The 22,474-nt window shown below is 48.3% G+C and overlaps 1 protein-coding gene across 1 annotated transcript in view; it reads left to right on the top strand.

Moving 5' to 3' along the window:
* LOC138275894 (kinesin-like protein KIF17) overlaps positions 1–22,474 on the top strand; it is a 1,877,333-nt gene that overhangs the window by 991,359 nt on the left and 863,500 nt on the right. The window contains exons 6-9 of the mRNA XM_069219138.1: positions 859–870; positions 16,776–16,812; positions 17,987–17,994; positions 20,726–20,757. Of these exons, the coding sequence (XP_069075239.1) occupies positions 859–870; positions 16,776–16,812; positions 17,987–17,994; positions 20,726–20,757 (89 nt within the window). The remainder of the gene's footprint in view (positions 1–858; positions 871–16,775; positions 16,813–17,986; positions 17,995–20,725; positions 20,758–22,474) is intronic.

The following is a 22,474-nucleotide window of genomic DNA, read 5'->3' as shown; positions in this document are numbered from 1 at the left end:
ATGAAAACAGCGTTTAAATGCCGCGGGGAGTGTTTTAAACATCATTTGGCGTACTTTAGCATACAAGCGAGCAAGTGATATTTATGTTGAAAATTAATGGTTAATGAGCTAGGAAATGCTTCAGAACAGTAGGGAATGTGCTGTTATCAACTTTTCCATCATTGTGATACTTCATAGTTGTTTATATGCATTATCACTTTCTCAGCTCAAATAAGCCTTTTAGAGCGATAGTCGTGCTCTCCTATTGCAGAAAATTTTCATATTTGAATCTGGATTGAAGTCAATGAAAACAGCGTTTAAAGGCTGCGGGAGTGTTTTAAACATCATTTGGCATACTTTAGCATACAAGCGAGCAAGTGATATTTATGTTGAAAATTAATGGTTAATGAGCTAGGAAATGCTTCAGAACAGCAGGAAATGTGCTGTTATCAACTTTTCCATCATTGTCATACTTCATAGTTGTTTATATGCATTATCACTTTCTCAGCTCAAATAAGCCTTTTAGAGCGATAGTCGTGCTCTCCTATTGCAGAAAATGCTCATATTTGAATCTGGATTGAAGTCAATGAAAACAGCGTTTAATGGCTGCGGGGAGTGTTTTAAACATCATTTAGCGTACTTTAGCATACAAGCGAGCAAGTGATATTTATGTTGAAAATTAATGGTTAATGAGCTAGGAAATGCTTCAGAACAGTAGGAAATGTGCTGTTATCAACTGTTCCATCATTGTCATACTTCATAGTTGTTTATATGCATTATCAGTTTCTCAGCTCAAAACAGCCTTTTAGAGCGATAGTCGTGCTCTCCTATTGCAGAAAATGCTCATATTTGAATCTGGATTGAAGTCAATGAAAACAGCGTTTAAAGGCCGTGGGCAATGTTCCTCTGTTTTCTCTAACTGGGGTGTAGGTGGCACTTAACAGGTCATGTCCTTGGGGTGTGCAACCAGGTCACAAAACTGCCTTGATGCCCTATTGCATGGAGCAATGATATCCCTTTTTTGCTTTAGTGGTATGGAGAGGCTAATGCCAAAGATCTTGGCTAGTTATGCGCTGCGCGCGCGTGAATGGTCAATTTCTTGGCGCACGTATCCTTGGCTGCAGCGCACAGAGACCACACACTGCCGCACACAGTGGAAAAAAATTTGAGGGAACATTGCTACAGACTGCTGTGTAGGTTCAGGGGATTTGGCTGGAGTTCCTCCTTTCGAGGGAGGAAGCATTTACAGCAACAGCCGTCAGTCAATTCCCTCTACAGATCCTATAGAGGAGGTGGCAGAGGTAAGCAACGAGGTGCAGCCCGTCAGCCTTCCTACTCCTCTTATTTTACCTCCTCTGCTAATCCTTCAGGGAAGCAGCCCTAGTTCCACTACCTTAAGCACTCATGCTTTACCAGTGGGAGGGAAGTTGATTAATTTTTTACAAGATTGGAAGTCCACAATAAACGACAGTTGGGTATTGAGCATTGTGGAAAATGGATACGCCCTTCCCCCTCTGTTCCCACCCCACCAAAGGTTTTGTTCAGAAGAATATCTACTACTGCTACAGCAGGAGGTGCAAAATCTGCTATTAAAGGGCACAGTAGAGTTGGTTCCAGAGCAGGAATGAGGTAAGGGGAGTTATTCAAGATATTTGCTGATCCCCAAGAAGGACGGTTGCTTACGGCCAATCCTGGACCTGAGGATTTTGAATTTCTTCCTCAAACAGGAAAAATTCACAATGCTGACCTTAGCACAGGTGCTTCTTGCGCTGAACAAAGAAGACTGGATGGTTTCCATAGAATTACAGGATGCTTATTTTCACATTCCTATTCTGCAGTCGCACAGGAAGTATCTCCGGTTCACTGTAGGGTTGCAACTCTACCAGTTTGCAGTACTTCCGTTTGGTCTTACTTCCGCACCTCAAGTCTTCTCAAAGGTGATGGCAGTGGTTGCGGCACATCTCAGACAGTGGGGAATACCAGTGTTCCTTTACCTGGGTGGTTGGTTGCTCAAAGTCAAGTCTCCAGAGTTGGTGCTGCATCACTTGCATTCAACAACTCAACTGTTGTTCAAACTGGGTTTTTCCATCAACAATAATGTTTCTGCATCCATCAGAAAAAGCGTCACCAAAGGGAAGTAACTTGTTTGTCACCCCAAGGGAAGGACCTGGACAGCCCAGAAGACAGGGTGCCATGTATAGAAAAAATAGTAGGACATGTACTTTGAAGTTTTACATGTCCTGGTAGTGAACAAGTCTTCATTTTATTTTTCACTACTGCAAGGCCCATCAGTCCCATAAAAGTACAATGGAGTTGCCTTATTACAATTTATCAGTGTAATTTCCAAACAGGAATAGATACTTAGTTCATGTTTGGTGCCTCTGAAATTGTAATTTAAAACATAACATGACGAAGTTGGATTTTAAATTACAATTTTGACAAAATTCAGAAAGCAAAACGTTCCTGGAGGGATTATTTATACTCTTTTTAACATTTTGTTGGTCACACGATCGAACTATGTAATTGATCTACCAGAAAACTAAACATGAAACCAAGAGCGTACTGTTCTCACATAATTATTTTTGAATTCAGACGTTCATCATCAAATCCATCATAGTCAAAAAGCAAGAAAGACTAAGTACAAAAAAAACATATTAGCATAGCAACATTGACGCCATCCAGATGATAGTACAAACAATATTTAAATTAATCCAGTGCCGAGGTCGGTGGGAATTGTGTGATCTTCTTAAACTTATAGGTTTATAAATCCTTACTCCAATATAGTTATTTCTTTGTTCCATGTTCCAACAATGATGAAAACTGATGAGCAGTATAATACAGAAAGCGGTGTTAAAGAGGAGGAACTGTCAACGGTTCGGTCTCCTATGGCCACCCGGTCCACAAGACCATCATCAGGACACAGTGCTGTAAAGGGCCAACTTGAGATACAACCTAAATATACTTGCCAACGTGCCATAACAAATGCACATAATACTTGATCACCAAGGTACAGAAATAAGGCCAACTGGTACAGTGAATTTCACTGCACAAGTGCACACACATTGCAGATTTCGGCCAACTCCCTGATCTTGAAAAAGTGCACACACATTGCAGATTTCGGCCAACTCCCTGATCTTGAAAAAGGCATAAAGTATTCTTGAGGGCAGTCAGGAGGTTATAAAGTACTGTGATATGACCAGAAGGTGACTCTGGTATAGTTTCAACCTGGCCAGATGGTGTGGGTCATAGAGCCTGTGGAGCCCTGAGATCTCCTGGATCCCTGGACAGGCCTATATGAGGTGACTGAGCGGAAGGGTGAGTCAGCCTACTTGGTGGATCTCAAGACCCCTAGAAACCAAGTAAGGGTGCTCCACTTGAATTGAACTGCCTCAAACCACACTTTGAGAGGTTAGACGTAAACATGCTCCTCTTGACTCATGAAGAAGTGGAAGAGGAGAGCAAGCCTCTCCCTGACCTCCTGTCTGCCCAGTAGCACAATGGCTAGTGGAGAGTGTTAGCCTCTTCCCTACCCTCACCTCAGAGCAGAAGAGTGACTGTCACCAGTTACTGGGGCAGTTTGCCTCTATGTTCTCTTTCACCTCTGGACTCACACACCTGTGTGTCCATGACATAGACACTGGAGACCGTTCACCTGTTAAAAATAAGATTTACAGGTTGTCAGACAAGGTGAGGGCCAGAATCAAGGAGGAGGTCTCCTGTATGCTGGTGTTAGAGGTGATTGAGCCCCCAACAGTACCCAAAGCTGCCCCACCGGCCACTACTCCAGAACGTTGGTTCTGCGTGGACTATAGGGGGTCTCCATTCCATCATGAAGACAGATACACACCCCATCCCCTGAGCTGATAAGCTCAGACAGGCTGGGCAGTGCCAAACTTCTTAGTACTTTTGGTTTGACAACAGGGTTTCTGGCAGATCACTTTGACTGAGGGGGGCAAAAGAAAGGCAGCATTCTCAACCCCAGAGGGCCATTTCCAGTTTAGGGCAAAGCCCTTTGGCTTGAAGAATGTCCCTGTCACCTTTCAGAAGTTGGCCATCAAGGTCCTAGCTGGGATGGAGGCATTCTGGGGGTCATTCTGACCCTGGCGGCCACCGACCACGGGAGCACCGCCAACAGGCTGGCGGTGCTCCCACGAGCATTCTGACCGCGGCGGTTCAGCCGCGGTCAGAAGCGGAAAGTCAGCGGTCTCCCGCCGACTTTCCGCTGCTCGGGGGAATCCTCCATAGCTGCGGAGCGCGCTCCGCAGCCATGGGGATTCTGACACCCCATACCGCCATCCTGTTCCTGGCGGGTCTCCCGCCAGGAACAGGATGGCGGTAGGTGGTGCCGCGGGGCCCCTGGGGGCCCCTGCAGTGGCCATGCCCATGGGCACTGCAGGGGCCCCCATAAGAGGGCCCCGCAAAGTATTTCAGTGTCTGCTATGCTGACACTGAAATACGCGACGGGTGCAACAGCACCCATCGCACCCCTGCAACTACGCCGGCTCAATTCTGAGCCGGCGTCCTCGTTGCAGGGGCATTTCCTCTGGGCCCGCGGGCGCTCTTTTGGAGAGCGCCCGCCGGCCCAGAGGAAATGTTAGAATGGCCGCCGCGGTCTTGTGACCGCGGTGCGGTCATTTGGCGGCGGAACCTTGGCGGACGGCCTCCGCCGTCCGCCAAGGTTAGAATCAGGCCCTCTGTGTCTCCCACCTGTGCCACATCGATGTCAACAGCTCCAGCTGGGAAGAAAACACTTGTACCACCTCCAGGAGGTGCTTCAAGGCCTACAGCTGGCTGGCCAGACTATCAAGGCCAGTAGGTGCCAGCTAAGGCAGGGTTCCATGATGTATCTGGCCCACATGGTGTACGGGAGCAAGATTCAGCCCCTCCAGACCAAGATTGAAATTATCCTGACCTGGCAACCCCCTAAAACACAGACTGAAGTGAGGGCCTTCTTGGGCCTCACAGTAAACTATAGAAGGTTTGTTAAGACATATGGCACCATTTTACCCCCTTCACAGAGATGACTTTAAAGAAGCAGCCTCAGCAGGTGATCTGGACATAGGCCTGCTAGAAAACCTTTGATACCCTTAGGAGGCCATGTGTACTGCACCCATACTCAAGACTCCTGACTTCTCTAAGAGGTTCATAGTGCAGACAGACACTTCAGAGAATGGTTTGGGGCAGTCTTATTAATAGTTAAATGAGGAGGGCCTAGACCAACCAGTAACCTTAATTCGCAGGACGTTACTCCGACAGGAACACAGGTGGAGTGCAATTAAAGGGAAATCTTTGCTATATTCTGGGCACTGAAGAAGCAGAGGCCATACCTTTAGGGACCCACTTCTGGGTTCCGACAGACTGCAGCCTCTCAGATAGCCATGGAAATGAGGGGTGAAAATCACAAACTGTTGAGGTGGTCAGTGTTCCTATAGGGAATAGACATTACGGTGAAACACTGACCTGAGTCAGACCACACCAATGTTGATGGTCTATCCATGCTCTTCCGCCTTAGTGAAGAGAATGCCTAACGAGTTGGGTAGTTCTCCCCAATTTCAGCTGGGGGTTACACATGTTAGACCTGGCAGCCTTACGGTGGTCTTCCCCCCAAGTTTTTGCCCTTATTTTTGCTGGTACTAGGACTCTCTGCACTTCACAACTGCTAACCAGGGCTAACCTGCTTCTGCTCTCTTCTCTAAACATGGTATTATTGGCTTATCCTCAATGGGCATGTTTAATTTACTTATAAATCTCCATTAAAGTGGCATTAAGTGTGCTCAGTGCCAATGGATTAAATGCTACTGATGTGTCTGCAGCACTGTCTTGCCATGCACTAAAGTAGCCCCTTTAAACATGTCTCAGGCCCGCCATTGCAGAGCCTGTGTGTGCAGTTTTAAACTGCCATTTCAACCTGGCAAAATAAACCTTTTGCCATGCCCAGACTTTCCTTTTTACAACATATGTCATTCCTAGGCAAGGCCCTGGACAGCCCAGAGGGCAGGTTGTCATGTACTGAAAACATAGGACAAGTACTTTTAGGTTTTACATGTCCTAAAAGTGGAAAACTCATATGTTTGTTTTTCATCACTGCAAGACCTATCTCTCCTATAGGATAACAATGGCTTTGCCTTATTACAATTTATAAGTGTAATTTTTAAATGGGAAGAGATACCTGGTGCATGTTTGATGTCTCTGGAATCCTAATTTAAAATCCTAACTTATGGTAAAGTCAGATTTTAAAATATAGTTCTAAAAATGCCACTTTCAGGAACCTGGCACCTTTCTGTCTTAGCCATTTGATGCCTGCAGCCTAACTCTAGTAACATCACTGGGTGTAGTTAGCGGTTGGGCTTTGTGTATTCTTCCTAGAGAGCCGCAGAGTGGGAGCATAGATGTGACTTGGTGGGCCATCACTGGGAGGATGGGAGGTAAGAGCTGGGCAAAGCCGCGTAGGCTGGTTCCTGTCCACACACCAAAGGCCTAATGACCCAGCACTGTCACTCCAACCAGCTTGGAGCCAGGGCAGGGGAGGCAGGGAATTCCTTGCTCTTCAAAGCCACTGTCTAGAAGCTTCTCCACCTTCCAAAACCAGGGCAATAAGGTATAAAAGATGAACCTCAGACACCACCACTTCAGTACACTTCTGAACCTGTGGAATTCTGCCAGGAAGGAGTCTGCTGTGCTGGTGAAGGTCTGCTTCTCGGCTGGGCTAGACTCCTGCTTGCTTTGCTGTGCTGACCTGCTGCATTCTTGCCTGGGTGAGAAGGACTGGACCTACATCTCATGAACCCAGAACGACTCCAAGGGGGAGTTGGCAGTCTTCACCGGCGCCGTCGGTCTTTGAGGTGGCTGGCCTCCTGATCTAAATCCTCAGGGACATAACAGGCTTTCAGCAAACTTGCATCTGCACCTGTACTCTGCCATCCGTGACACTGTCCTGCCAAGTCATGGTATTCTAGTCTAATACCCTTGAAGATGGGCCTATGGTGCTATGCCATTCTGTGGACCAGCAGAACCAGTGTGTTAGACTCAACAGTCTTAGGGTGATCACCCCTAACTTTTCGCCTGCCTCCCTCCATTTTTTAGATACTGTTTTGCTGGTTTTAAGACTCTGTGCATATGCTCTCTCCCTTTAAACATGGTAACATTGGATCATACCCAGTTGGATTATTTAATTTACTTATAAGTCCCTGGTAAAGTGCACTATAGGTGCCCAGGACTTGTAGACTAAATGCTACTAGTTGGCCTGCAACACTGATTGTGCCACCCACTTGAGTAACTCCTTAACCTTGTCACAGGCCTGCCATTGCAAGGCCTGTGTGTGCAGTTTTACTGTCAATTCGACTTGGCATTTAAAAGTACTTGCCAAGGCAAAAAAACCCTTTTTCTACATGCAAGTCACCCCTAAGGTATGCCCTAGGTAATCCATAGCGGAGGGTGCTGTGTATGCAACAGGCAGGACATGTACCTGTGTAGTTTACATGTCCTGGTAGTGTAAAACTCCTAAATTCTTTTTTACACTGCTGTGAGTCCTGCTCCCTTCAAAACTAACATTGGGACTGTCCTCATATATTGTTTGAGTGGCAGCTGCAAATTTGAAAGGAGTAGCAAGGTCATATTTAGTATGGCCAGAATGGTGATACAAAATCCGGGTGACTAGTGAATTTGGATTTAATATTACTATTTTAGAAATGCCACTTTTAGAAAGTGAGCATTTCTCTGCACTTAAATCCTTCTCTGCCTTACAATCCACCATCTGCATTTTGAATGGGTCTTCCTGGGCTGGGAGCGTGGAGGGCCTGACAATTACATGTCAAAGGACAGTAGCCTGCCCTCACACAAATGACTGCCACACCCCCTACTGGGATCCTGGTAGGCAGGATTGAACTGAAAGGGGACCTTGTGCACTTATAAGTCACTCTCCCCCACTTCAAAGGCACATTTGGGTATTTAAACAGGGCCTTTGTCCCTACCAATTCAAGCACTTCCTGGAGAAGAGAACCTGAATCAGAACTTGCATCCTGCCCAGAAAAAAAGCATGGCTGCCCAAAGGACTCACCTATCTGCTTTCTGTGAAGGACTGCTGCCTTGCTGTTGCCCTACTGCCTTGCTGCTCTCTTGCTGTAGTGAGAAGAGCTCTGCAAGGGCTTGGATAGAGCTCGCCTCCTGTTCCCTGAAGTCTCAGGACCAAAAAGAGTTCATCTCTACAAGAAGGACTCATGCGGCGAAAATTGACACACAGCCTGCCAGAAACAATGCACAGCCTGCACCGCGGTAACAAATTCACCGCACGCCGAACTGGAACGATGCAGCCAGACTTCGCAAAGAGAAGATCGACACAGCGCCAGCATAGCGACCGGAAATTCGACACACGGCCCAATGGATCGACACACAGCCGAGCTGGAATGACACAGCCCGACTTCCAGAAAGTAATCGACGCAGAGCCTGCCGTGTGGTAGAAATTTCCACACAACGCCCCCTGGATCGACGCAGCCCCTGTGACTTCATCCTGTCAGCGCAGGAAATCCACACATCGTCCCCGGGGCATCCGAAAACCCCACAACCCGAAGAGGATCCATGACAGAGCGCCAGAAATCGACGCACAGCCGTCCCTGCATGAAAAGTAAACGATTCATCGCCGTGAGCGGTCCGAGAACTCGAGGCACACCCCATTGTTTTCCACGCATATCCTCCTCTGCGGTTCTTTGCGGAGATTTTGAACGCAAACCAAGTATTCTTTGTGCTTGAAAGAGACATTTATTGCTTTTTAAAGACTAAAGACACTTTACATCACTTTTACAGTGATATCTCAACATATACTTATTGCATCTTTGTCGTTTTGACCTGCATTTTATCAGATAAATATTACATATTTTTCTAAACACTCTGTGGTGTATTTTTGTGGTGCTATACTGTTCTATTGCATGATTTATTGTACAAATACTTTACACATTGCCTTCTAAGTTAAGCCTGACTGCTCAGTGCCAAGCTACCAGAGGGTGGGCACAGGATAATTTGGATTGTGTGCGACTTACCCTGACTAGAGTGAGGGTCCTTGCTTGGACAGGGAGTAACCTGACTGCCAACCAAAGACCCCATTTCTAACACAGTGCATCTCCTCTGCTGCGCTGCACGAACCCAAGCAGAACTGATTATCACCACTACTGTGTGGATTCGACCAGTCGCAATAACTTGCATCGTCGTGTATCCCGCATCGCCTTCAGAACCGCTGCTGGGTGGTGCATCTTCAGTGTAGGCCCTTGCATTTCTCGTCGATGACAGCCTTGATGATGATGCCGAACTGCGCATCACTGCCCCGCAGCTCCTCAAAACCGGCGCGCTACACTGACTGTGCCGCACATCCCCGACTCCAGACTTCGATCCACAAGCCCTCGTTGATCGGATCCTCAATGATGACACAGAAGGACCTTGCACAGCAGCCTCGCTGCATCTCCAAACTGATGAATCACTTCACCTATGTGACTCATCTTTAACACTGATCCACGCAACACTCTGCAATCCAGGATTTAAGGTACTTTGTTCAGCGTCCTAACTGGGTCCCTGTAGCTGGCCTGTGCACCATCATGGTAAGACTGAACTTGTGACTGTGTCCCAGTCTGGCGCAACTAGATGTCCACAGTTGTCACTTTACAGCTTTTAGCATTATTTTTTAATTAGGCTGACACGAAGACTCCTTGCTGTGCAGGAGGCCTCCAGTATTGTCACTAACAACCTCCTCCACAAAATCTGAAGGTTCTAAAAAGTGATCAGATGTGATACTTTTGTATCTTCAATTAGATGTAGGCTTACTTCAAGTCCAGAAACATGGGCTCTGCCAGATCGTGGAAGCAAGAAAATGGATAGGTGAGGGGGAGAGGTAGGAACAAAATGTGTGGATTGGTCACCACTGCACTTTAAAAAACACAAGTGTAACAGCACTTCTCAGTCATAGCTGTGAAATTCTTGATGGCCTAAAATACTCATAAAACAGGTGTCTCCTTTGAAAATACTAAATCTACCTTTTTCTAGCTCCTCCTGAAGACAGTGGTACATATCTTCAACTCTCCAAATGCAAGCCTAACAGGCTACACTTTTCCTTATTGGTATTGCGTATTGTTATTGTATAGTTCAGAGTTTTTCATAGGGGCTGCAATGTAGTATGAGAGAAGTTTCTTTTTCTCATATTTTTAAACTTCAGAAAACCTTACTGATCTAGGCTTCTAGAAAGTGAGCAGCAACATAATAACATGCTGTATACTTTTCTCATGATTCATGAGAATGTTAAAGATATATAGGGGGTCATTCTGACCTTGGCGGTCCATGACCACCATGGCGGAGTGCGGCGGAAGCACCGCCAACAGGCTGGCGGTGCTTCCTGGGCGATTCTGACCGCGGCGGTAAAGCCGCGGTCGGAAAAGGGGAGCCGGCGGTTTCCCGCTGGCCCAGGGAACCCGCCATGGCGGCGCTGCAAGCAGCACCGCCATGGGGATTCCGACCGCCTTCCCGCCAGCCTGTTTCTGGCGGTGTCCACCGCCAGAACCAGGATGGCGGGAACGGGTGCCGTGGGGCCCCCTAACAGGGCCCCACAAAGATTTTCACTGTCTGCTTAGCAGACAGTGAAAATCGTGACGGGTGCCACTGCACCCGTCGCACCCCTTCAACTCCGCCGGCTCCATTCTGAGCCGGCTTGATTGTTGAAGGGGCTGTCCCGCTGGGCCGGCCGGCGGTCTTCTGGCGGTCGCCCGCCGGCCCAGCGGGAAAGCCGGAATGGCCGCCGCGGTCTTATGACCGCGGTGCGGTCTTTCGGCGGGAACCGCTTGGCGGGCGGCGACCGCCGTCCGCCGCGGTCAGAATGACCGCCATAATGTTGAAGGAGTGTTCTGAGGTCCCTGGATGCAGTTGGGATGTATTCTAACATTATTTAAAAAAAGATTTCTATTACAGGACTCCAAGTCAGTACCCGTTCTTTGTGATGATGGTTGAATACGCTAAGGAAAACAAATCCTTGATCAGGACTGCCCCACCAGTAACGTCTCCCTTGAGCACACTTCTTTGATGGCTTTTCTGTCAGTGACCACCTTGTTAACAAGGTGTGACAACCACATGAATAACCCAAAGCTCTCTAGCCAAGGTCAGCTTTATGTCAAGTATATCTACGGTGATGATGATGAACCTGACATGATCCTCAGCAAAACCGGGTAGATGGAAATAATTACTACCAGACTGCAATTTCTTATCTTTCCAATTTCCATGATGAAGATGACAAACTCTGGCACTACAACAGGCCAATAATTCTTACTGTTGAAAGAGGCCTATTTATCAAGAAGCAGGTGCAAGTGTCCTGTTCAGATACTACCGGCCATGATTCAGGATTTCTGTAAAAGCCTTCTGGTCTCACATCAGCCTTGTCTAGTACCACACTCTCCATCACCTGCCTAACTGCATGCTCTGGCATTGCAACAGCTAGTACCCCATCCTCAGGTAGCAGTCTCTCTTTGGAATGAGATAGTCAGCAATGGAGATGATGATGTTGAGGAACTTGGCAAAGAAAGGGGTTAGGTAACTGAGAATGCACTCAAAGGCGAATGGAGAAACTGCATTGGTTCAGATGAAGGTATGAAAACTTGCCCTCTGTCTGTTTCACTGCCAGGTGGTATGACTAAATTGCTGAGTCTAGTTGATAGGGTATTTGATCAAATTTGACCTGCTGGCCTCTTCTAGCGTCTTCCGTCAGCCTCTTGAAAGACAGTCAAGATGATTAATATTTTGCTCCTTATATGAAAGGAAGGGTAGAGGCTCATCCAAACTTCAACCATCCCTGCCACCAGTCTGCCCTTGAAAAAAAGTTCCAGTAAATACCTTTGCTTGAAAGAAAGACCATCCTAAGGTAGATTTGGTTGTTTTTGCAGAATTCAAAAACATTCCTGCAATTCAGCCTCTCTGTGTACTGGATCACGAGGGGAGGAGGAAAATGGACATTTGTGAATCAGGTCAATACCACTGCTGTAAATGTACTTGAAGCATGCTCTGCAGGTACGTCAGATAAAGGTCAATTGATATTACCCCCTACTTAAACATTTTCCCAGAGGATTAGAAAGAGCAAGCCAAAGCCACTTAGTGTGAGTAGGGACACACTTCTTTAGCAGTGATAGATGCTGCCTTGAATGTGACAACGAAGTACTAGCTTTTGCCAGCTCTCCAGAGTAGCTTTGGTTCACCAGGAGAGTTTGCGGAAAAGTACATACTTCTGGCAGAATACAGTGTTGGATTTGGACATTGATAAGGAGACATTATTTTATGCCACTTTGATAGTGCATTACAGCATTTAAATTAGGCTGACACAAAGACTCCTTGCTCTGTAGGAGGCCTCCAGTATTGCCACTAACAACTCTTTTCTTGGTGCACAAGGTCAAAGTCAGCAACTATAGTGTGGGGGTTGCCTCTCTTACCAATATCAGCAACATCCCTGCTGCCTCTGCCCGGATATTCACAAGGGTACAGGGGTACAATAGGTCTCAGCAGAGATCTTTATACTCCAGGCAGCCTTTTTGACACACAGGATCCTGCCTTCTGCGAACTACTGCTGCTCCGATCACCTCAAAGGACCATATACATAAAGCTCATGACTGTAAATGAAGCTTCCCAGTAGGAGACGGACTACTTACCTGTAATCCTTAAGGAGAATATTCACTATAATCGTAAGCAGCCCTCCCCTCCTCATTATCTGACAATGCCAAGTTATAACGGGATATTGATGGAGTGCTCTTTCTTAAAGGAGCGCTGCCATTTTACAACTTTTGTAAGCTGCAGCCTATTTGCTTATATTTTTTGTCTTTTTCGCACATCACTTTTCTTTTAGAAAAGGGTTTGTGAAAGAGTTTCTTAGATAGTGACACTGCGATTTTAAATTTCTGATGGATACAACTACCTGTGGATTCCTCACCTAATGAATTCTCCCCTTGCGCAGCATTCAACGGAAACTTCTTTCCAGCTCTGCACATCGGCAAGGACGTTACAATTGCCCGACTCCACGCGGCTCCGTCTGACGTCATCGTGGCAATAAGAGGCCCTCGCCGGCATGCTGACGTCAGTTTCCTTTTTTCCGTGCCTTCGATAACGGTTATTTCTCCAGCTCTTGTATCGTTTGCTGTTTAAGGGATACTTTGTGTTTTTTCGAGATGTCTGCCCCGAAGAAGTCAGGGTTCAAGCCTTGCAGGGAATGCGAAGATCGAATGTCAGTCACTGACCCGCATAACAATTGTCTATGGTGTCTGAGCTCAGACCACGATGTTGAGGAGTGTGGTTGTGCCAAAAAATGAATCCCAAAGCTCTGAAGGAGCGTGAAGCCAAACTATTTTTAGAGAAAGCTAAAAAGGAGAAGAGGAGGCACCATTGGTCTTCGTCGGGGAAGTCGGCGAAGAGTCATAAGAAGCGGCACCATCACGACTCCCGGCGTCGTTCCAGAGGAAGCCGGTCGAGGTCTCCATCTGACCAGCACCAGAAGTCCTGGGAAGTCAGCCCAACGGTGACTCCTCAGCCTTTGACTCCGCAATCTTCACCGGCGCCGTCGGTCTTTGAGGTGGTGGAGCCTCAGAGTCATCGCTCATCTCCGGCGCATTCGGATGTTCAGGATTTGAGTCCGGCTCTGGCTCCTCAGGAGTATCCTGCCTTCCCTGCTCCGGGGACTGATCCAGAGGCATTCCTTAATGCCATGTTTGCTATGTTTCATAGCATGGTGCCGGGAGGTGGTGAGCCGGCTCTACCCACTGGTTCCTTGGAATTTAGTTAAGGCACTCCGGCTCCATACAGACCGACGCCGTTCATGCCATTCCGTCCGGCAGGAGACACTAGCCCGGCGCCGGTGCCGGCGGTGCAGCCGTCGACGTCAGTAGAAAGACCTTCGACACCGGTGTCTATTCAGATGGAGGCATCCCAAAGTCAGCTGGCGTCGATGGGTGGAGATCGAGTGTCCACGGCGCCGATGGATCCATCTCCGGCGTAGGAGGGGTCCGGAGATCGTGTGGTGACCTTCTTGGCACCGCTCTCCAACGTCGGTCAACTCTTTATCGACGCCGGGGCTGGAGGCGAAATTGCGGTCCTGAAGAAAGGCCCTCAGACTGTTGGAGGAGAGAGAATACCAGAGACAGCTCCTTGAGGAAGGGGAGATTGTGGAGCCCCTAAGTGACTTTCAGGGGTTGGACACTGCCAGTGGGCTGGATACTTCCCCGGAGTGGGATTAGGCCTCACAAGGGGAATATACTGAGGAGGCAGCCTCGTTTTATTCTGGCATCAGGAAGGCTGCTGATTTCTTAGAACTCCCACTTCCAATGGCACAGGTCAAAACTAATATCCTGACAGAGGTGCTTCATCCTACCACAGCTATTGCGGATCTGTTGTTACCTTTTAATGAAGCTCTTATGGATCCCATAGTGGAGGTTTGGAAAAAGCCTGTGTCTTCATCAGCAGTGAACAGGTCGGTGGCCAGACTGTATAGGTCAGCGCCTGGGGACCCCGAATTCCTTTCCAAACATCCGTCTCCTGAGAGTCTGGTGGTGCAGGCATCTTCTTCGTCGCGGTCTGCTCCTGGCTCCTTCCCTCGTGTGCCATCTGACAGGGAGTCCAAACGCATGGAGCAGTCTGCCAAGAATGTTTTCTTCTCATGCAGCATGGCACTTAAATCAGCTAATGCTACGTGTATTCTGGGCAGATACATTCATGCAATAATGGATGCAGCTAAAACAGCGTTGCCAGATATGCCCCAAGACTTGCAAGGACTCCTCACGGATGCCCAGTCAGCGGCGACACAGGTCATACAATCGGGACTGGACACCACGGACTCTGTTGCTAGAGCCATGGGGACCTCTATCCTCACCAGACGTCATGCTTGGTTGCACATGTCTGGGTTTTTGTCGGATGTCCAAGCCACTCTCTTAGACTTGCCCTTTGATGGCGCTAAATTATTTGGCACTAAAGCTGACTCTGCGTTGGAGCGCTTTAAGGAGTATAGGGCAACACTGAAATCCTTGGGCCTGCAGGCTGTTTCGACCCTTTTTAGGTCCTTTAGACAGCTTAGAGTATTTGGACGAGGAGCATCCTTTCATGGGAGATCGCAGCAGGCAGGCCAGCAGCCCTCGAGTCTCCCTTACAGATCTTTTAGGGGGCGGGGTAGAGTCCGCACTATAGGGGCCATCCATCAGCAGCACCCTACCTCTTCCTCAGGGGGGATGCAACAGGGAAAGCAACCCTAGTTCTCTAACCATTGGGTCCCATGTGTCTCCGGTAGGGGGAAGGTTGTCTCTTTTTCTTCCCATATGGTAGTCGATAACATCCAATTCCTGGGTCATCAGTGTGGTAAGGAAAGGCTATGCCCTTCCCTTTCGGGAGATTACTCCTCCCTTCCCTCCCCGTCCTTCCTTTTGTTCAGAAGATCATCTCCTGTTGTTAGAACAGGAAGTTCTATCCCTATTGTGAAAGGGTGCAGTGGAGTTGGTTCCCGAGCAGGAGAGGGGTCAGGGATGTTATTCAAGGTATTTTCTGATCCCCAAAAAGGATGGTCGTTTTGAGGCCTATCCTGGACCTGAGGATTTTGAATTGGTTCCTCAAACAGGAGAAATTCAAGATGTTGACTTTAGCACAGGTACTTATGGTGTTGAACAAGGAAGATTGGATGGTGTCTGTCGACTTGCAGGATGCTTATTTCCATATTCCCGTTCTCAAGTCACACAGGAAGTATCTCCGTTTTGAGGTAGGGTCGCAACACTACAAGTTTGAGGTCCTTCCTTTTGGTCTTACTTCCGCGCCTCGAGTCTTCATGAAGGTGATGGCGGTGGTTTCAGCGGACCTCAGGAGGAAGGGAATAGCAGTATTCCCTTACCTGGACGATTGGTTGATCAAAGCCAAGCCTCCGGAGCTTGTGCTGCATCATCTGCAGATAACAACCCAGTTGTTCTTCAGTCTGGGCTTTTCAATAAACGTGCCCAACTCTCACCTTGAGCCCTCTCTATCGCCTTCTGTTCATAGGGGCAGTACTGGACACTACATTGAATCGGGCCTTTCCTCCGCCACAGCGGATTCAGGACATCCAGGCGTTGATTCCAATGTTTGAAGAAGGAACGGTTGCTCGAGTCCTCATGGTCCTTCGTTTGCTCGGTCTGTTCACTTCTTGCATTCTGTTGGTCACTCATGCACGCTGGCACATGAGGGCTCTTCAGTGGTGTCTCTGCAGGCAGTGGCTTCAGCACAAAGAGGATCTCGATGAGTCGATAAGGATCTCCAGAGACACTGCAGTGGATCTTCATTGTTGGGCTACGGTCGGCAACCTGTGTCAAGGAAAGCCGTTTTCGTTGCCGCCTCCAGTGACCACAGTGATAACGGATGCCTCCACTTTGGGGTGGGGAGCTCACCTGGGGGACCTGGAGATCAAAGGTCGTTGGTCTCCAGTGGAGCAGGTGTTTCATATCAACCTGCTGGAATTGCAGGCAATACGTTTGGCTCTCAAGGCATTCCTCCCTTCCATTCGCAGTCAGACGGTATAAGTCTTGACGGACAATATGACCACGATGTGGTACATTAACAAGCAGGGAGGAGTAGGGTCGTATCTTCTCTGCAGAGAGGCTCTGCGGCTCTGGTCCTGGGCAGAGGACCATCGGATTTGCTTAATAGCAAACCATCTGGCTCGGGTTCAAAACGTGCGTGCGGACAGTCTCAGTCGGCTACTATCGGCTGATCACTAGTGGTTGCCACACAGGAGAACGCGCACTGCCCGTTATTCTGCAGCCTTCAGTATCCGGTGCAGGAAGCGTTGGGGGACGCGTTTCAGATGTCTTGGAACGGCCAGTTGCTTTACGCATTTCCCCCCCATACCTTTGATTCCTTGAGTTCTGAGGAAGATTCGCCAAGACTGGGCCCAAGTCATATTAATAGCTCCGGATTGGCCAAGAAGGGTGTGGTACACGGATCTTCTCCAACTCTCACTGTGCCCTCCGCTCCGTCTCCCTTTCAGGGCAGACCCCCTCTTGCAGTCGCAGGGGCGGGTTCTACACCCCCACCTCTAGAGCCTGCACCTTCATGCCTGGAGATTGAACGGGGCAAACTGAGTTCTTTTTCTCTCCCACCGGATGTGGTGTACGTTATTTTATCAGCCCCGTGACACTCCACCAAATCTGTCTATGCGAGCAGATGGGCTAGATCGTTGGTTGGTGTGGAGAGAGACAAATTAATCCCTTAAGTGCCCATTTGTCGGACATATTGATGTTTGCAATGTCCTTGGCACAGCAAGGCTGCGCTGTTGCTACTGCCAAGGGCTATCTTTCGGCCCTCTCAGCCTTATTATGTCTTCCTGATCAACCCTCTTTGTTCAAATCCCCTTTAGTGTTGAGGTTTTTAAAGGGGCTTACCAATAGTTTTCCTCCCACTCCGTTTCTCATGCCCCAGTGGGATTTAAATCTGGTCTGCTAGGCGTGTAAGTGAGCTTCAAGCTCTTTCTGTTCACCCTCCTTTTACAACCTTTCATAAGGACAAAGTGGTACCGAGGACCAGGGTGACTTTCCTCCCCAAGGTAGTGGGACAGTCTATCACTCTCTCGACATTCTATCCTCCTCCACATCCATCTAAGGAGGAGGAGAGGCTCCATCGACTGTACCCAAGGAGAGCTCTCAGCTTTTATATAGACAGGACGAGAGAGTTCTGCTTGGATGACCACCTCTTTGGGGGTCATTCTAAGTTTGGCGGGCGGCGGCAAACGGGAACCGCCAATTGGCCGCTCCGCGGTCAAAAGACCACTGGGGCCATTCAGACTTTCCCGCTGGGCCGGCGGGCGCCCGCCAAGGGAGCGCCCGCCGGCCCAGCGGGAAAGGGCCTGCAACACTGAAGCCGGCTCCGAATGGAGCCGGCGGTGTTGCAGGTGTGCGACGGGTGCAGTAGCACCCGTCGCGCTTTTCACTGTCTGCTATGCAGACAGTGAAAAGCTTAATAGGGCCCTGTTAGGGGGCCCCTGCACTGCCCATGCCAGTGGCATGGGCAGTGCAGGGGCCTCCAGGGGCCCCAGGACACCCGTTCCCGCCATCCTGTTCCTGGCGGTGAAAACCGCCAGAAACAGGCTGGCGGGAAGGGGGTCGGAATCCCCATGGCGGCGCTGCTTGCAGCGCCACCATGGAGGATTGGGCCAACCGGGGTTAATCCGGCGGGAAACCGCCGGACCCGGTTTTCTGACCGCGGCTTTACCGCCGCGGTCAGATTGGCCCAGGAAGCACCGCCAGCCTGTTGGCGGTGCTTTCCGTGGTCCGCGGCCCTGGCGGTTTTTACCGCCAGGGTCGGAATGAGGCCCTTTGTCTGATACGTGGGGAAGAGGAGGGGGAAGGCCGTCCACAAACGAATGCTATCCAGGTGGGTTGTTCTTTGTATTAAGATATGCTATTCATTGGCGAAGAAAGATCCTCCTGATGGAATAAGCGCCCATTCCACCAGGGCTAAGTCAGCCACATCGACCCTGGCTAGAGGTGTTCCAGTGGTAGACATTCGTAAGGTCGCGACTTGGGTGTCCCTCCACACCTTCGTAAAGCACTATTTCTTGGACTCGGAGGTGAGGGGGGATGGCCTTTTTGCGCGGTCTGTGCTGCGGGATTTCTTGGTATGATCAGTCAGACTCCCACCTCTGAGGCGGTACTGCTTTGGGACTCTGTTTATTAGGTGAGGAATCCACAGGTAGTTGTATCCATCAGAAGAGCAAGTTACTTACCTTTGGTAACGCTTTTTCTGGTGGATACACTAGCTACCTGTGGATTCCTCATGGTCCCTCCCGCCTCCCCGTAGTCTGTCTGGTCATACTGAGATTTCCTTGGGTGTGTACATGTATAGTTGATTGTTTCTGCATTATGAGGGTATACATTTATATATATATTGGTGTATATATGGTTCTATTTGTATGTATTGGTATACATTCATGATTGTGTAAAAATTTTACGAACATGTGTTTATACTGTTACCATTATTGGTTTTTACCTTTTCTATAAAAGTTTTCTTGAATATGGATATGAAGTGTATGGAATGTCAATATTCACCTATTCATCTCAAAGGCACATCAAACATGGCGTAAACTGACGGCAGCATGCCGGCGAGGGCCTCTTATTCCCACAATGATGTCAGATGATGTCAGACGAAGTCGCGTGGAGTCGGGCAATTGTGACGTCCTCGCCGACGTGCAGAGCTGGAAAGAAGTTTCCGTTGAATGCTGCGCATGGGGAGAATTCATTAGGTGAGGAATCCACAGGTAGCTAGTGTATCCACCAGAAAAAGCGTTACCGAAGGTAAGTAACTTGCTCTTTGTGTCTTTTTTTCAAGAAAATTGGTAAATGTTTGCCAATAAAGCCCGCTATAAGCTGTCAAACCTTTAATGTGTTTTTATAAAATGGATTTTCAAAAAGTGTATTGTATATATTTTTTATTAAAAAGTGCTCAAATGTCCCACATGCTCCCAATTCTATGCATATGACTGTAATGAAGATTCCCCCAAAGGAAATAAGGATTACAGATACTTAACTATTTCTTTTTGCTCACCTTGATGGTTCATTGCATAGTAATGCACCAATGCTTCTAATGAATGATGCTTATGGATCGTTAATGGTACACTAGGACACTAATAATTCAAAAGAACTTGAGATGCAAATAGTTTATTTCTTTCGATATGATCATTGCACTTAAAATACAAAGGGGGTCATTCTGACCCCGGGGTTCATGGACCGCCGGGGCCAGGGTTCGCGGGAGCACCGCCAACAGGCTGGCGGTGCCCCGCAGGGCATTCTGACCGCGGCGGTTTGGCCGCGGTCAGATGCGGAAAACCGGCGGTCTCCCGCCGGTTTTCTGGTGCCCATTAGAATCCTCCATGGCGGCGCAGCTCGCTGCGCCGCCATGGGGATTCTGACAGCCCATACCGCCATCCTGTTCCTGGCGGTTCTCCCGCCAGGAACAGGATGGCGGTATGGGTTGTCGTGGGGCCCCTGGGGGCCCCTGCAGTGCCCATGCCAATGGCATGAGCACTGCAGGGGCCCCCGTAAGAGGGCCCCACTTTGTATTTCAGTGTCTGCTTTGCTTTGCATGCTTTGCTTCGCACCTTCCCACTCCGCCGGCTCAATTCTGAGCCGGCGTCCTCGTGGGAAGGGTCTTTTGCACTGGGCTGGCGGGCGGCCTTTTGGCGGTCGCCCGCCAGCCCAGTGCAAAAGCCAAAATACCCTCAGCGGTCTTTCGACCGCGGAGCGGTATTTTGGAGGGGGGAACTCTGGCGGGCGGCCTCCGCCGCCCGCCAGGGTGAGAATCACCCCCAAAGTCTTTCAAGATTGCACATCATTCTTGCATTTTGAAACTGCTTTGTACTCCCATGCTACTGCTATAGAAGCTGTCCCAAAATCTTTCACTATTGTTGCAGAATTTGGTAAGCCAGTACTTAGCTTCTGCCAGAAAAGGATGTTTATGGATGAATGATGGTTTACTTAACTGAATAGACAAATGATAGAACGGGTGTTCATCCTGCCTTTGTTCAGAAAATATCTGAAAACATAGGCGTCACTGGAAGAGAATAGTAATTGTTTTGACCTATGGGCCTAATTACTGGAACTGCTCCATGACTGATATGTTGGATATGATATTTTAGATACATATGTCGCAAAGTTTAAGTACATCTTTTCTCTCTAAGCGTTGGTGTATGACAGAAGATCCACCGCTCCTGTGGCTGAGGTGAAGGCGGATCAGTCTCCAGACCTTGAGTTTGAAAAACAGCTGATCCGGCAGGTAGGTTTTAAATACGACTGTTTTTAACTTTAGTACTTCCAGTGATTATCACTGCAAGTTTAATGTACTCCAAAGAAGGTATATTCTACAACATATTTATGTAGGAAAAAGGGCCTGATATTGTGTTCTGTCGAAAAACTAAGTTTTTGACTGACATCCTGATTTGGAAAGTGTCTGTTCGTATTCTGCTAACTTTTTATGAGCCAGTTCAGTCAGAAATGCTAAATCATTGGAATTGCAAGTCTACCTCCTTGCTACATACTACAGACAAACATGAATAATAAGTGCTCTGTTGCGCTCAAAACTATGGGGCATATTTATACTCCGTTTGCGCCAAATTTGCGTCGTTTTTTTGGACGCAAATTCGGCGCAAAACTAACGCCATATTTATACTTTGGCATTAGACGCGTCTAGCGCCAAAGTATGAGGAAAGAGCGTCATTTTTTTGCGTGAACGCCTTCCTTGCGTTAATGAGATGCAAGGTAGGCGTTCCCGTCTAAAAAAATGACTGCGACGCAAATGCGTCGTATTTATACTCCCGGGCAAAAATCACACCCGGGAGTGGGCGGGGCAAAAAACCCTGTATTTGCGCCTCTTTTTAACTTTAACGCCTGGGTCAGGCTCAAAATGAGCCCACAGCTGCCCTCCCATTCCCCCAGGGACCCCCCCTGCCACCCTTGCCCACCCCAGGAGGACACCCAAGGATGGAGGGACCCATCCCAGGGACATTCAGGTAAGTTCAGGCAAGTATAAAAAAAAAAAAAAAATTATATTTTTTTTGGGCATTGGGGGGCCTGATTTGTGCCCCCCTACATGCCACAATGCCCAATATGACAGAAGTCCCCTGGGCATGGCCATTGGGCAAGGGGGCATGACTCCTGTCTTTACTAAGACAGGAGTCATGTAAATGGCGTCTGGGTGTCGTTAAAAATGGCGCAAATCGGGTGGAGGCGATTTTTTTGCGTCAACCTGACTTGCACCATTTTTAAGACGCCCTAACGCCATTTTTCCCTACGCCGGCGCTGCCTGGTGTACGTGGGTTTTTTCCACGCACACCAGGCAGCGCCGGTCTGCTAGCGCCGGCTAACGCCATTCAATAAATACGGCGCCCGCATGGCGCTTCAGAATGGCGTTAGCCGGCGCTAAACTTTTTGACGCTAAACTGTGTTATCGCAGTTTAGCGTCAAAAAGTATAAATACGGGCCTATGTACACTAGGAAAGCTTCCCATTTTTAGGTCTGGTCTAGAGAACGCATTAGTTGTTTTGCTAGGTTCATGTTTTAGTTAAAAAAAATATTAAGAAACAAACATACATACATAAATACATACACACAGGGGCTCACAGTCAGTCCTCTTCATCCATTAATCCGTTCAGCTTTCATTCACATTCTGCTTCCGCCCATCATAAGATACAGAACTGGGAAGTGGATCAGCCTCTTCACCCATAGGCTGGCTTGCACTGTGATTGACTGCATTTTGCATGTTTACCAGAGTGAAGACGCCTGCAACGGAGTACACTCCAGTACAATGGCTGGTGTGCCTGAGCTCATGGGAAGCTCCTTTATTTTTTGATGTTTACCTACCTTTTTTCATGCTACATCTAAATGTGTTCGCAAAAAAAGTATATATATGTATCTTCTATATATATATATATATAATTATATATAAAAATGACCTTTGCCTTTCCTGACAAGCCACACTCATGCTGTTCCTCTTT

The sequence above is a fragment of the Pleurodeles waltl genome, chromosome 2_2 (genome assembly GCF_031143425.1).
Source record: "Pleurodeles waltl isolate 20211129_DDA chromosome 2_2, aPleWal1.hap1.20221129, whole genome shotgun sequence".
NCBI lineage: Eukaryota > Metazoa > Chordata > Amphibia > Caudata > Salamandridae > Pleurodeles > Pleurodeles waltl.
This window is presented reverse-complemented; position numbering and strand designations above follow the sequence as displayed.